Source organism: Phalacrocorax aristotelis, chromosome 10 (assembly GCF_949628215.1).
Source record: "Phalacrocorax aristotelis chromosome 10, bGulAri2.1, whole genome shotgun sequence".
Taxonomy (NCBI): Eukaryota; Metazoa; Chordata; class Aves; order Suliformes; family Phalacrocoracidae; genus Phalacrocorax; species Phalacrocorax aristotelis.
Window position 1 is genome coordinate 22831878 of NC_134285.1, and position 15872 is coordinate 22847749.

The 15872-nt window shown below is 49.2% G+C and overlaps 1 protein-coding gene across 1 annotated transcript in view; it reads right to left on the reverse strand.

Moving 5' to 3' along the window:
* The window catches only part of TTC9 (tetratricopeptide repeat domain 9), a 31804-nt gene extending 21683 nt beyond the window's left edge, over positions 1–10121 (reverse strand). The window contains exon 1 of the mRNA XM_075105758.1: positions 9614–10121. Within this exon, the coding sequence (XP_074961859.1) occupies positions 9614–9980 (367 nt within the window). The 5' untranslated portion in view covers positions 9981–10121. The remainder of the gene's footprint in view (positions 1–9613) is intronic.
* Positions 10122–15872: the final 5751 nt, after the last annotated feature.

Sequence of the window (15872 nt, forward strand, 5' to 3'; positions counted from 1 at the left end):
GGACCTCACTGGCAGAACAGAGATGGGGGAAGCCTGGAAAAGGACAAAACTTTGTCTGGGAGTTCAAAAAGTCTGACATGGCTGCCTTGCAACTGGGAGAGTGAACAGTGGAATTCAGATAGGGAAAGGCACGGACTGCATAAGCAACCCCGAGACCTGAGCTGAGAAATGTGATAGGAGAACTGGGTACACAGGACAAAGCCAAGGAGAAGCAGATGGTGCTATCCAACCTATGAGCCGCAGGGCAATGGTGTGTCAAGGATTTTGGAGAGTGGGGAGAATGGAGTGGATTTTGAAGTAAAGATCATGACATTAGCTATTGCCTATGGATAGTAACAGATGAGTTCTGGCACATCAAGCTATGACAGCTAAAGATCATTGCTCCCAGCTGTCGCTTCTGCCGTGGGTTATCACAGAGAAAAAACGTGACTGCGCCTAATTCATTTCCATGAATTGCCTTAGTATTGTTTCTAGCAGTGTCCTAAACTCCGAATGGCTATACTGAGACTTCCTACTCCAACCCCACCTTTAATGGCTGTCAGCGTATAAGAACAGGGCAAGCTACAGTGTCCTACCACCACCTCCCAGCACCACACAGGTGAGTGTGCCCTGGCTGAAGCTACCTTCAGCAATTCCAGCAAAGCTTCCAGAAACTGCACTGACTCTACTATCTTTGTTAAAGAGAACAGAATAATAATGCTCCACAAGAAGATTTACCTGCATTCATCTATCAATGTCCTAAGCTTACTGTTTCCCATCCAAGATGCAGTGCAGGCATGAACAAAAGGAGACAGATTCCTGAGCAGCCATTAGTAACAACTTTCTAGTTAATGATAGTTAATATTGACTCTTTTTCAAAGCATTTTTAACCCTCAGTATTAGTCACTGGTACGTTTGCCTGAGTAAGCTGAAAACAAGATTAATAAACAGTTGTCTTCCTTCTGTATCAGTTTCTCATCCATGAAGTGAGAGAACAAAGAAGAAAATAAATAGCCAGGAAATTTTCTCAAAACTTCATTATGAATCTTCTCCCTTTCTTCATTTTGTTTCTTCAGTTTCATAGACCTTTGCATGTTTTCTGTGAGATGGCACAATGTCAAGAAAAAACTGGGACCTGGCAACATTTAGACCTCCCTTTTTATTTGTACTGTTTACTTTTACCGTTCCTTTCCTCACAGCAACCTCCTTTGTCAGGTGTGCATTAGAACTCATCCTAAAATCCTGATGTGAAGACATCTGATGACCCTCCATTCTTGGAGCATCAGTTGCACTGCTCAGATGACACTGATGAGGAACTGGGGATGTGCTGCTGAACTGATAAACATGTCTAGGAGAAAGGCTGGAGAAACAGGTCTGGAGTTGGGTTAGAAATTTCTGGGTCTGAGCCTAAGTGAACAGGAGGAAGAGAAGGATGCTCCACCTGCTGAACCATGCAGAGGTGGCCCAGCTCCCAGAAAAGGAGGTAACCATGGAGCTCATGGGTGTATTTAGCAAAAGACTGGGAAACAGCTTTGATTTTGACACTAGGTTTTATTGAACCAGCTGAACCATCTTCTGTACAGCACTGATGGAAACCTGTGGAGGTGTAAAAGGCTATGACTCACTGCAGGACTTTGCTGGAGGAAACTCCAGGACAGCATTTCAGAAGAGCATGGAGTAAAGCTGGCAGGATGTGCTACTACAGTACTCTTTAGGTAAACAAATTAACCACTACTCTGTCCTCAAGGAAGCTTTTGATTTTTGACATCTCCTGCTTCATCTCCCACAGTGAGCTGTAGCCTGACATGGACGGATCTCAGCTCACCAAGACTGCAGCTCCTCAGGGCAGTCTGGCAAGGGGCTCTAAACCTTCCCAACGCTCTCTGTTTCAGGCAAATGGTGTCAAGGTCAGCTGGGACAGGCTTTTCCTCATGCAAAGGGAGTTAAACATGTGGTAGAAGTGGCTGCAAAAAAACACTCCACCAGAGCCTTAAGTTTTGAAAAGGCTTGGGAAAAAGAGTGACATAGAGCAAAATGCATCTCCTGCCTCAGCAAGAGTGATACTGTCAGATATGTAGCACTTAAACCAAATTTGGAGGCAGCTTGCCACCCTTTCTCTTCCTCCCTTCCCCCGCCCCCCCCAGCATCCGGATGTATTTCCATTCCACCTTCCTGATGCACAAGAAACTCTTCCCTGAACAGGGAGAATTTTGTCCTCCAAAACAAAAGGGAATAGCTAAATACAGAGTATTTCCAACAACTAATTTATAACAAGAGCTTCAAATCCCACTTCTTTCTTAAATACATGTCAGGGTTTGGGCCTATCACTAAAAAACCACACACAGTCATCTGTGTTTATTCCCTGCTGCAGTTGCACCTACCTGGAGCATTAATTGCATCAGGCCTGTAAAACAAGATATTCCCATGCACTCTGGCTGAGTAGATGTATCTAACCAAAGGGCATCAGGAAACTCCCATCTTAATCAGTGGAAGTGCAGACCACATCCTGCTCTGTTTGCTGCTGTCTCTCTTTCCCATTGCATGGCATCCTTACAGAGGGCGTTTTTTGTTGATGCAGCACATTAAAAAAAAAGCTGCACATCAAGCAACAATCCAAGACTGCTTTAACACCCACAGCACCACGTGTCCTGGTAGAGTCTGTACTTGTTAACGACTGTATACTGGGATGGGAATTTTAGCAGAGACTCCTTGGGAAGGGTCCTAGTGGGTGGTCAGTGGAGACAAGTTTTACCAGCTTTTCTTATGTTTAGTTATATTTTTACTTGGATTAAGTGTTGTAAGTATTTTTTACTCCGATTTCTCAGTGGAACTACTCACCAATGTCTGCGCAACTTGGTTATGGTTGGTAGTACCCATGCCCCAATCTGGAGCCCAAGGGTGCTAGAAGGTTCCTGTGATGGTGGAAGTGCCATGTTTTGTACCAATGTACATTTCTGCCAGTGTAGGAGGCCAAACCTCATTATCTGGCTGAGACATATCTTGGATGGTTACATTTTGTAATGCTCTGTGCAGGTATGCGTGCCCTCCTGCTGAGATTCCTATACTAAACTAAACATACCTGAACAGGTGTATAAATGCATTACACTTAATTGACATTCATACAATTAACAAAGCCCTCCTGTACTCCCAAGATGTAATCAATGCAGATGGATAAACTGTAGTTCGAAGAATGAAAAGATTTGGTGAAGGTAATACAACTGCTTAGTGCAGGGAGGAAGGATTAGAAATCCAGATATCCCAGCACTGTTCCTTGTCCCCAGTTCTCTGGTTCAATTTCTCCTGCCAGGATTAGCTCTAGCATGTCTGCATGCTTAGGAGAATGAACAAAGGTTTGGTTATCACACTGTAACATTCCCTCACCAGAACAGCTTAAAACGATGCTTACCCTTAGTGTTTTGCTGCTTTGGAACAACTAGGACTTGTTTCTTTCTCCAGAGCACACATAGTCCTTTTGACCCTGTAAACGTTTAGGCAGTAATACTGGAATAAAGTAATAATTGCATTTAATGAGAGTAACGATTGTATTTGTAGTAAGTAAATGATTCCTACTTGCATGCATTTCTGCCCTACCTTCATGCAGTGCATAAAGCATTTAAGCTTCTGATACAAATGTTAGATGTGCCAACCAGGAATGAGGCGCTGCTGGACTTGCTGTTCACAAACCGATAAAACCTGCTTTGTAACATCTCGGTTAGTGACAGCCTTGGCTGCGGTGACCACAATATTGTGGAGTTCGGGATCCTGCTGAGTGTGCTGAAGGTCAGCTCTAAGACAAGGGTTCTGGATTTTAGAAGAGCAAACTTCAGTTCACTCAGGGCTTAGTTGGGAGGGATTCCATGGGAAGCTTCCATGGAAGACAAAGGAGCTAGTGAGTGCTGGGAATTCTTCAAGAACTCTCGATTGGAAGCACAAAGCCAATTTATCCCCTACAAAGGAAAGGGAAGTAAGCAGAGCAAGAGGCCCCCTTGGCTCAACCATGACCTCCTGGGTCTACTCAAACCCAAAAGGGAAGCATACCAGAGATGGAGAAGTGGAGGATTATCCATCGAGAGCTACAAGGGCATTGCCAGAGTGTGCAGAGATGCAGTTAGAAAAGCAAAAGCCCAGCTCAAATTGAAACAGGCTGTAGATGTCAAAAATAACAAGAAAGGGTTCTTCAGGCATGTCAACCATAAGGAGAAAAAGAAGGAAAACATAGGCCCACTGTTAAACAGAAAAGGAGAATCAATCACCAATGATGCAGAAAAGGCAGAGGTCTTCAACAACACCTTCTCCACTTCTATCTTTACCAGCACCGTAGGGTCCCAGGCTTTGGGAACAAAATTGCTGATTGATCCAAACACCAACCCACCATCAGTGAAGGAAGAGTTAGTATATGAGTTACTACAGGAGCCTGACGCCTACAAACCAATGGGCCCTGACACCATCCACCCGAGGGTGTTGAGAGAGCTGGCTGACATCATCGCAGGGCCACTCTCCATCATCTTCGAGAAGTCGTGGAGAACGGGGGATGTCCCAGAGGACTGGAGGAAGGCAACTGTTACCCCTATCTACAAGAAGGGCTCGAGGGAGGATCCGGGTAACTATAGGCCCATCAGCCTTACTTCAGTCCCTGGGAAAGTTATGGAACGAATCCTCCTGGGGGCCATCACAAGTCAAATGAAGCACGTGACTGGGAAAAGCCAACGTGGCTTCACTAAAGGCAGATCGTGCTTGACGAACCTGGTGGCCTTCTATGACAAAGTGACTTGCCTGGTTGACATGGGATGGGCAGTGGACACTGTCTACCTGGACTTCTCCAAGGCCTTTGATACGGTCCCCCACAGTCTCCTCCTGGAGAAATTAATGCGTTATGGCCTAGACAAGTGGTCTGTGCAGTGGGTGGGGAACTGGCTGGCAGGCAGCACCCAAAGGGTGGTGGTAAATAGCTCCTTTTCCAAGTGGCAACCTGTCACTAGTGGAGTCCCCCAGGGATCGATATTGGGCCCAATGTTATTCAACATCTTCATAAGTGATCTGGATAACGGCATCAAGTGTAGCCTGATGAAGTTTGTGGCTGACACCAAACTGAGTGGGGAAGTAGACACTCCAGAAGGGAGAGCTGCTCTGCAGGGAGATCTGGATGGGCTGGAAGAGTGGGCCAGCAAGAACCTTATGAAGTTCAACAAGGAGAAGTGTAAGGTCATGTACCAGGGAAAACATAATCCAGGAGTGCAGCACAGACTGGGATCCACCTGGCTGGAGTGCAGCTCTGTGGAAAGGGTCCTGGGGGTCCTGGTGGACAGAAAGCTCAACATGAGCCAACAGGGTGCTGCTGCGGCCAAGAAGGCCAACAGGATGCTGGGTTGCATCAAAAAGGGCATCACCAGCACAGATAAAGAAGTCATTATCCCGCTCTACTCAGTGCTGGTTAGGTCACACCTGGAGTGCTGTGTACAGTTCTGGTCCCCGCTATACAAAAAGGATGTGGACAGGCTGGAAGGGGTCCAGAGAAAGGCCACCAAGATGATCAAAGGACTGGGAAGCTGCCGTACAAAGATAGGCTGGGAGAGCTGGGTTTGTTCAGCCTTGAGAAAAGGAGGCTTAGAGGGGATCTCATCACCATGTACCAGTACTTAAGGGGCAGCTACAAAGAAGATGGATTGGACACAAAAGGAAAAATTTTCACAGTGAGGACAGTCACCATTGGAATAATCTCCCCAGGGAAGTGGTTGACTCAGCCACGTTGGGCACCTTCAAGATTTGTCTGGACAGGGTCCTGCACCATCTTGTCTAGACTGCGCTCTTCCTAGAAAGGTTGGACTAGATGATCTCTGAGGTCCCTTCCAACCTGTGATTCTGTGATTCTTCTGGATCAAAGATGCTATAGGAGTGGAAAGGAGACTGTGACCCCAGGGATATTTGGCCAGCTTGCTTTTCCACAGGCATTCTTCATACATTCATCTTTTTTTAAAAGAACACAAACCACTGACTTGGGGGAAACTCAGTTAAATGCATCATCAGGATGAGATTGTGGTCCCTGTTCTTTATTTTTCAATAAAGCTGAGAGAGGCAAAAAGAGGTCAAGTGACTTCCTCAAGGTCAGAGACCGTCAGTGAGTCATAAAGAAAGGCCTGTTTCCATTACAGCCCCACATTCATTCTGCGAGGCTCTATGCTGTTAGTAGGCTTTTTCTTTGCCAACCCTAGCAACTTCTGGGAGCCTTGACCATGCTGCTGCTCTTGCATCTGGTGACATTTATCAGCAAGGCTTGTGGTGAAATGAAGGGGTATCGGCAGGCCCGTGTAAGAACATGGCAGCACTGGATTTTGCAGATGTGAGAGGCTGTCCCTTTAAGGTAAAACTCTTGGAGCTTAAACTGAAGCCCAGCTAGTAGCTTAGTGAAAGGAATGTGAGCAGCACTGCCGATGGCAAGCAGTGAAAATCCTAGGCTGATTTAAAAAAAAAAATCACAAGAATTTAAAACCTGGCAGATTTGGGATCCTTTGAAACAGGCTAAATAGATTAGGTTGTGGCGGTGTCACGCAGCTCCACAACAGGGAACTTTAGAGAACGCACTGAATATTGCGGGACTCTGATTAAATCCAAGAGTTGGCCACCCCACCTTGCAGTACAAGAATTGCCTGTTGAAGGTGCTACACAAAAGAAGCGCAGCTAAACAAGAATCTGTCTGCATGTTTGCGCCTAAATTTACGTTCTGCAAGGCAATACAGGCACTGACAACAGTTTAGTGTTTACATGAGTAAGAACATGTGGGCAATCAGCTGGACTGAAAAAAAACCACCCAAACCAACCAACTCCAGCCTTCACCCATAAGACTGCTCCAAATCCCCTTTGGGCGTATATTTCTCACCTGCTTATTTGGCTAAGTACGTATTTATCTATAGTTGATGCTCCTCTCTGACTGGTATGCTGCATCTAAACAAGTAATCATGTGTGCACGCATCTATATTTGTGATGCAAACCATCTCTGACAGGTGGATGTGTGGTGGCCACATGAAAAATGACAGAGCAAAAGCAAGGTGGGCTTCTTAAATGCTAAGCTTAGAGAATAAGTGGAGGTGCTAAAGGAGCTTGATAATAAGGACACTCGGATGACAGCTGCTAATGCTACCAGGTATAAATCAGAGCTAAGGGAAAAACTGTCTTGTCTAGAATTCAGATGTACTTGTTATGCTTTCTGCACTATGCGGATTTATCTATCTTAAAAACAGCTCTAGGCACCCATTCAGAGCTCAGAAGCAAAACTCCTTGCATCTCTTCTCCTCCCCATGTCGAATAACACTGACTTCAACTCTAACAGCATGTGCTGGTGCCTCTGCTAGAGCCCACTGTGTAGAGAAACTGGTGCCTTCTGCTGCACCACACTTAGAAGATAAAGTCCCACTGCTGAACCTCTTGAAGTTGCGTTTAGAAAGGTATACTAATTATTATGACAGTTCTGGGGAAAGTCTCTCCCTGCTCTTCCCTTCCCTTCCGACAGGAATTCACAGATCCTCCTGCTAGAACGGGAGCACTGGGACTGGGCTAGGAGCAGCAACACTGCAGTTCCAGTTTAACAGCACACTTCCCTCTCCAACATGCAGGGCATTTCTTTAAAATTGCTTGCATACAGCCCAGCAGACATACATGAAGCTACGCATTTCTGAGACAAATGCTGTTCTCTGCTCTGTGCGTGCCATCTACTGAAAACATGTAACAAACGGCTGTGCAAAGTGATACCTTGACCTGCTGTGAGGTTATCCCAGGAAAAGCACTGCTTGCAATTCCAGGGTTAATTATACTCATCTCCTCCTGTGTTCACACTGGTTAAATTTAGGAAAAAATCTGTTCAAATCTAGGTTAAAGATGGAGCTCGTTTCTCATACTGTCTGATTGCTACTGCTGACAAGATCAAATACAACCAACAGTGAAAAAAAAATTCCCTGCAAAAACCTGAAACAGTAAATAAGAGCTGGACAATGACCATTACGCAGGACAAATCCGTCAGCAGGAGCAGACACATTTCTAGCAAGTGGAACTTGCGTACTCAGCAGAAAGTGCCATAGAAGCAAATTGCATCCCTCCCTCCCATTTCATTTACCTTCTACCTGCCACCTCTCATTTGTATCTAGCAGAGATATTTCCTGTGAGTACTTTTTCAAGCCCAGGAACTCGCCAAGCTATATAATTCAGAGTATTATGGGACCTTTGTATAAACCTGCCAATCTAGATGATCCTTGCCAAATACAATGGATTTCAATCAACCTGTGAACAGAAATTTGGAGAGAGACAAAATTATACCTGTGCAATTATGGTATCGCTCTGGAATCTCACCTGCCTCTCCCTCTATGCAATTTCAACAGGCTTTTGAAGGAAGAATATTTGAAAACATGATGAAAGGGGCTGCGTTTTGTCCCCCACTGCATCCCAAAAGGCATATCAAGCATAACAGGCTGGCATGGATTTAAGACAAGAGAAGATTCTGGCTTGGTGTTTCAAACCATTTGCTTTATTCTGCATCTTTTTTAGCACTAGACAACAGGAAGCAAAGCTAACCAACTCCATCTAGAAAGCCAAGTAATGGTGACAGCTGACACACTAAGGTGCTGATTTTCACCATTTTTCCCCCAAGAATATAAAGGGTAACGAGTGACCCTTCATCCTTCTGGAAAACAGCAGAGCTTTATTAATGTTGTCATTTCGTGCACCTTGTTCAGGTTATGAACACTCGCTTCCCTGTATGTACCTAGGCACAAGTTTTGGTTTCAGGCTTGGGAAGAAAAAATCCATGCACTGCTGGGGACCAAAACCAACCTCTGATCCTGCAGTCCTTGCTTGGGCAAAGCTCCTTGAAGTCAACAGTTCTGTCTCTGTAAGGACTTCAGAATCAGACTACAAAGTAGTTAACCCCCCCACCCCTCCTCTCTGTCTTCCTGCGGCACTTCCAAACAGATGGCAGGGAGCAAAGGGAGTGGGGAGTGATGATCAAACGTCTGCTGACCACAGTGGTGATTGGTGGCCAGCGAAAAGCCAGTACTATATTTGCTTTCAACTTCCATGGCTAAGAGGCCAAAAAATTCTTTTTATATCTCATACTATTTGGGGCTATTGCAGCAGCGCCCAAAACCTTCCCTTTCCTTACATCAAACGTGGTAGAAGGAGCCTCTCTCCTCTCTGTAATACTGTTAATTTCAGGCAGAACTGGAGCTGCGGCGAAGGGACTGAAGGGCATCTCGGGCTGAGGGAAAAACGCAGCATGCAACCGTGGCCGCTTCGCGGGCCACAATCTCTCTAAGTCCGAGCATCCCACGGACGCGCCGCCGCCTCTCCACCTGCCTCCCGGGGACGGGGACCCGGCAGCGGCGGCCGGAGCAGCCCCGGGGAAGCGCGGGGAGGGGGGGGGGGGGGCGCGGGGCCCTGCGCCCCCTCCCCAGCGCTACCCAGGGCAGCCGGGCACCGAGCCCTGCGCCGGCAGCGCTTCTGTGCCCAACGTGAGAAGGAAAATAAAAATGGAAGACGACGGCAGGAAAGGAGGATTGAACGAGCAGCAAAGCGAGGCAGGGCTGTTTTGGGGAGGGGAGGTGTGCGCGGCGCAGGTGGGGGGACCCCGCCGCCCCCCGGCCCCGCTGACCTGCCAGGCTGTTGTAGCAGTCGACCTCGATGGCCTCCACCGCCTGCCGCTGCTCCTCGCTGAGCCCGCCGGCGGCGGCGGCGGCGGGAGGGCGCTGCCCGGCCGGCTCCTGGCTCAGCAGCAGCAGCAGCGCCTTGAGCTCCAGCAGGGCGCGGTGGTACTTGCCGATGGCCTCCCGGAATTTCTTGTCCTTGTAGCACTGCGCCCCTTCGCTCTTGAAATCCAGCGCCCGCCCGATGAGCTCGCCCGGCTCCGCGCTGCCCGCCGCCGCCGCCCGCGGCTGGGCACCCCCCGGGGGGCCGTGCCCATCGCCCGCCCCGCGGCCGCCGGCGTTCAGCTTCCCCGCGGCCGGGCTCGCCCTCTCCATGGCCGCGGCGCTGCCCGCCTCCCGCGCCGCCCTACGCGGGCGATGCCGCGGCGCCCGCCGCCGCCGCGCTGCCGGCCTTGCCCCCGCGCCGCTCCCCGGCTCCGCCGCTCGCTCCCATCCTCCGGCGGCCGCCGCTGCTCCTCCCCCGCCCCGCAGCCCGCGGGGCGCCCGCCTCCGCCCGCCCCCGCCGCCCGCCGCGGGCACCGCCGCCCCGCGCTGCCCCGCGCCGCCGCGACCCCCGCCCTGCGGCGAGGCCGAGGCGTGGGGAGGCACCGGCTCCCCTCCCTGCTCGCCAGGGGCGAGTGCGTGCCCGGTCCCTCTGCATCCCAAACTGGCCACCCCCACAGGCGCGCGCACACACACACACACGAGCACCCCCGCAGCCTGGTCCCCCCAGCCCCCGGTAGCCGAGTCCCTGCCCCTCCCCGTGCCTTGCCCTCCCCCACCCTAGGGTTTCCCATCCCTGACTGCAAGCCGGGACCCCATCTCCTCCTTTCCCTTCCTCACCCCAATTTCCCTTCTCCCTCACTTCTCCCAGACCCCGCCAGCGGCCATCCACCACCCACACCTGCTCACGGTCCCTCAAGGTGTTTTGGTGCATGTACTCCGTATCGCTGGGCAAACAAGCCCTGCTGTGTTCTCTGCATGAGGGCAGCAAAAGCGAAAGCCTGGCAACTGCCCTGGCACCAGCCGCTTGAGGACTTCGATTTTCCTGAATCAGGTTTTCCCATGTGCTGCTGAAAAACGGGTCATTGCTCACTGATGCCTGGAACATTTCCTGGTTTGGGGGTATCAGCGGGGAGTGGCTTTCCTCGTGCAGACAAACAGCGGAAGAACTGCTCTCAGCACCAGGCTTTGCTTTGTTAGGCCAAACACCATGTCTGCAGTGTGTGTTAGAGCACTTTGACGTATTTTGGGTGTGTGGTTGCGCCAAGATATTTCGTAGGTCGTACCTCATGCTTAAAATTAGAGGATGGAGGAAAATATAGTGAGATTTCTTTCCTCAATAATATATTGGGAGGCGTCTTTTCATTACCCATGTAACGTCTACGTGGTGAAGCTGCAGCTTTAGTACAATGTGTTCAAGCTTCCCTCTGCATCGAGGAGGACATTTTAAAATGGAGACTTGAGTTTCTCTTTGAGATACAACCAGCCTACTGTGATGGCCTGTGGTGGTGTGGTGCTGGGCAAGCTGGGATAGCTGTGCAGTTGAGAGATCAAGCTGTACAGAGCTGTACAGCTCCATGTAAAAGTATTAATGTGGGTCTGGAACTGGTGTCTGGATAATTTCTTGTTAGCAGGGCTAATAAGTTGGGCTTGATGCATCGGTAACGTGAACCTGCTGCTGCTAACTTTCTGGACCATGCCGAGGTTGTGGTCATGGTGTGGTGCAGACATACATCTACTTACTTGAATCCAAGAGCCAGAGCCTCAAGGAGAAGCAAAGAGCGTCAAAGTTGTGATGAAAGTATAACTCTGAAAATACTCACATGAAAGAAATTAGAGCTAAGACATTCAGCAATGATTACATGATTTCAAGTGCTTTGATTTCCAGGTGCCCTACTAGGCACATCTTCATGAAATCTTACATTATGAAAATGAATGCTCAGCATTTTCAGGTACCTTGAACCAAGACTAAGATAAGTTACTTGCAATCCTTGCTCAAAGTATGTGTGATCTAGAATCAGGAAATACTGGGGGGCGGGTGTGGTGGTGGTGGGTATTAGTCACAGCAGCTAAAGTGGAATTGATGTGTGGAACCTGAAAATTAAGGAAGGAGAATTCTTGTTGATTGATTTTTTTAACCTGCCTGCTAGTCATATTGCACAAAGGAAGTTCAAGTAACTTCAGAGATTTCATCGTACCGTTATTGGTTGTTGTTCAGTAGAATTCACAAGGACAATGTATGTCTCTTGTGCTGGAATGCTGACTCTGTCAGAGGAGATTGCCACAGAGGTTTAATTCCTCAGGTCTGAGCAGCTGCAGAAGCAAATGAAGAAGGGACTGGTTTCTTGGAGGGTGGTGTGGCAAAGTGATGTTGGGAGTTGATGTTGCTTCCCTCTTTCAGAGTTTGCCTGAGCCCATGGACATGGTATAGGGGACACTGAGACACAGGTGACTTTTCCTTCTCTCCCCCCTTATGCATTAGCCTTAAGGAAATCTTTAAGATTTCTTCCTTTGGTTACTGATCAACAGTGAATGCCTGAAACAAGCTATGCAAAGCTGAAGTTTTCTTACAGAAGAGTCTGGCAGTGGTCACTGCTGATATGGAAGCAGATGTAGTCAGAAAAGGTCACAAAGTTTTTAAAAAACTGGGTGTTCCTTGCATTATGAAACATACTGAATATGCCACACTGTGGCTTAGTCCTGAATGTTGCCTAAGAACCCAAGTGAGTTTTCTGTCTTGTAGTTCTTCCAGAAATGTCCACACTCTCTTCCTGACAGATTGCTGGTGAATATGAAGAGGAATGTCACAACTGTGTAAATCCCAAAATAGATGATAACAGAAGTGTCTGAATGACTGCTGTTTGTTGGCCAACTTAGACTCTGTGTTGATACCAAACAGTGTCCCTCAGCTGAGAGCTGGATCTCTCAGCCAGAGAATTTAAAGCTGCCGTAAGATTTGCGCAGGATGACTGGAAAAGGCCAGTTTAGCCCATCAATGCCTTCTTCCTAGAGAGGAGGTAAGAGATGTGTTGGCTGCCTAAAATATTTAGGAAACATCACAGTGTCAGTCATAGGGTCACCACATTGGCTATTCTTGTAAGGGACTGCTTTTGTTTGTTTCTTTTTCAAGGGAAATGTGGTTCTAGAGACAAACCATGAGAAGCTCTTGCCTTTCCAATACAGACAAGATTTGTACTTGAGAGGTACCTCGCATTTCTCCTCTCACACTTTAAACCGAAGCCCTCAGGGGGCGGGGACAAAAGTGGCAATGCTAATGTCATCACATCCAACAAGGGAATAAGCCAGGCTAAGTGAGCAGCTACAAAGGTGCCTTAACTTCTTCATGAGATGGCAACCAGGAGACCAACCAACTCAAGGGTTTGCAGAGCTGTAGTGGGTCCTCATTCACCCCTCCGGGGAAACTTGCATGCTCAGTTACCTCTCTGAAATGCCTGTACACCAATGCATGCAGCATGGGGAATAAACAGGAGGAACTGGAGGTCTGTGCGTGGTCACAAGGCCATGATCTGATTGCAATCACAGAGACATGGTGGGATGGCTCGCATGACTGGAATGTGGTCATGGATGGCTACAGGCTTTTCAGGAAAGACAGACCAGCAAGGCGAGGTGGGGGAGTTGCTCTTTAAGTGAGGGAGCCTAGAGGTGGAGGAAGAACAAGTCGCGAGCCTATGGGTAAAAATGAAGGGACAGCCAAATATGGGTGACACTGTTGTGGGCATTTGCTACAGGCCACCTGATCGAGAAGAGGAAGTCGATGAGGCCTTCTACAGACAGCTGGAAGTAGCCTCACAATTGCAAGCCCTGGTCCTCATGGGGGACTTCAACCACCCTAATATTTGATGGAGAAGCAACATGGTGAGTCATGCACGAGCCAGAAGGTTCATGCAGAGCATCGAGGACAACCTTTTGATGCAGGTGGTGGAGGAGCCAACGAGGCGAGATGTGCTGCTTGACCTTATCCTAACAAACAAGGAAGGGCTGGTTGAGGATGTGAGGTTTGGAAGTAGCCTTGGCTGCAGTGACCATGAGATGGTGGGGTTTAAAATACTGTGAGGTAGAAGCAGGGCTATGATTCAGGTTACAACCCTGGACTTCAAGAGGACCAACTTTGGCCGCTTCAAAGACCCACTTGGAGGAATTCCATGGGCTAGGGCTATACAAGGCAGGGGGATCCAAGAGAGCTGGACATTATTCAAGGACCACTTACTCCAGGCTCAAGATCGGTGCATCCCCAGGAGGAAGAAGTCTGGCAGAGGAGCCAGGAGACCACATGGATGACCAAAGAGCTCCTAGAGGAACTCAAATGGAAGAAGGAGGTTTACAGTACATAGGAAAAGGGACTGGCCATGTGGGAGGAATATAGGAATGTTGTCAGGGTATACAGAGATGCGATGAGGAAGGCCACGGCCCACTTGGAATTAAATCTGGCAAGGCATGTCAAAGATAACAAGAAGGGCTTCTTCAAATACATCAGCAGTAAAAGGAAGACTGGGGATACAGTGGGCCCCCTGCTGAACAAGGAAGGGGCCCTGGCAATGCAGGGTGTAGAGAAGGCAGAGTTACTGAATGCCTTCTTTGCCTCGGTCTTTACTGCTAAGGCTGGCCCTCAGGCATCTCAGCCCCCAGAGCAGAGAGGAAAAATCTGGAGAAAGAACTTCCCCTTGGTTGAGGAGGATTGGGCCAGAGATCACCTAGGCACACTGGATCCTCACAAATCCATGGGCCCCGATGGGATGCACCTGCAAGTGGTGAGGGAGCTGGCGGATGTTCTTGCTGAGCTGCTCTCCATCAGCTTTGAAAGGTCATGGAGGACAGGAGAGGTGCCCCAGGACTGGAGGGTAGCCAATGTCACTCCAGTCTTCAAAAAGGGCAAGAAGGAGGACCCGGGGAACTACAGGCCGGTCAGCCTCGTGTCCATCCCCGGAAAGCTGATGGAGCAGTTCATCCTGCAGGTCATCTCCAGGCATGTAGAGGACAAGAAGGTTAACAGAAGTAGGCAACACGGATTCATCAAGAGGAGATCATGTCTGACCAACCTGAGAGCCTTCTATGATGGCGTGACTGGCTGGGTCAACAAAGGGAGAGCAGTGGATGTTGTCTACCTCAACTTCAGCAAGGCTTTTGACACTGTCCCCCATAGCCTCCTCACAGACTAGCTAAGGAAGTGTGGGCTGGATGAGTGGACCATAAGGTGGACAGAGCTCAACAACAGAACTCCAAGGGTCGTGATCAATGGAGCAGAGTCTGTCTGGAGGCCTGTCACTAGTGGTGTTCCCCAGGGGTCTGTGCTGGGTCCGGTCCTGTTCAATATAGTCATCAATGACCTGGACAGTGGGATAGAGCATAACCTCAGCAAGTTCGCTGGTGATACCAAGCTGGGAAGAGTGGCTGATACACCAGAAGGCTGTGCTGCCATCCAGCAGGACCTGCACAGGCTGGAGAGCTGGGCCAAGGGGAACCTGATGAAATTGAACAAGAGCAAGTGCAAGGTCCTGCACCTGGGGAGGAACAACCCCATGCACCAGTGCAGGTTGGGGGCTGAACTACTGGAAAGCAGCTCCGCTGAGAAGGACCTGGGAGCGGTGGTGGACAGCAGGTTGACCCTGAGCCAGCAATGTGCCCTTGTGGCCAAGAAGGCCAATGGTATCCTGGGGTGCGTTAAAAGGAGTGTGGCCAGCAGATCGAGGGAGGTTAACACCTCCCCCTCTACTCTGCCATATTGAGGCCACATCTAGAGTACTGTGTCCAGTTCTGGGATCCCCAGTTTAAGAAAGACAGCACTACTGGAATCAATCCAGCAGAGAGCTACCAAGACGGTCAGGGTACTGGAGGATCTCCCTTATGAGGAAAGGCTGAGAGTCTTGGGTTTGTTTAGCCTGGACAAGAGATGACTGAGGGAGGATCTTATCAATGCTTTTAAATATCTAAAGTGTGGGCGTCTTGAGGGTGGGACCGGACTCTTTTCAGTGGCGCCCAACAACAGGACAAGGGGCAATGGGTACAAGTCAGAACACAGGACGTTCCACCTCAATATGAGGGAAAACTTCCCTGTGCGGGTGCCAGAGCAGGGGCACAGGCTGCCCAGACAGTTTGTGGAGTCTCCTTCCCTGGAGATATTCAAAACCTGCCTGGATGCGGTCCTGTGCCCCCTGCTCTGGGTGTGCCTGCTCAGCCAGGGGTGTTGGATGAGATGATTTCCAGATG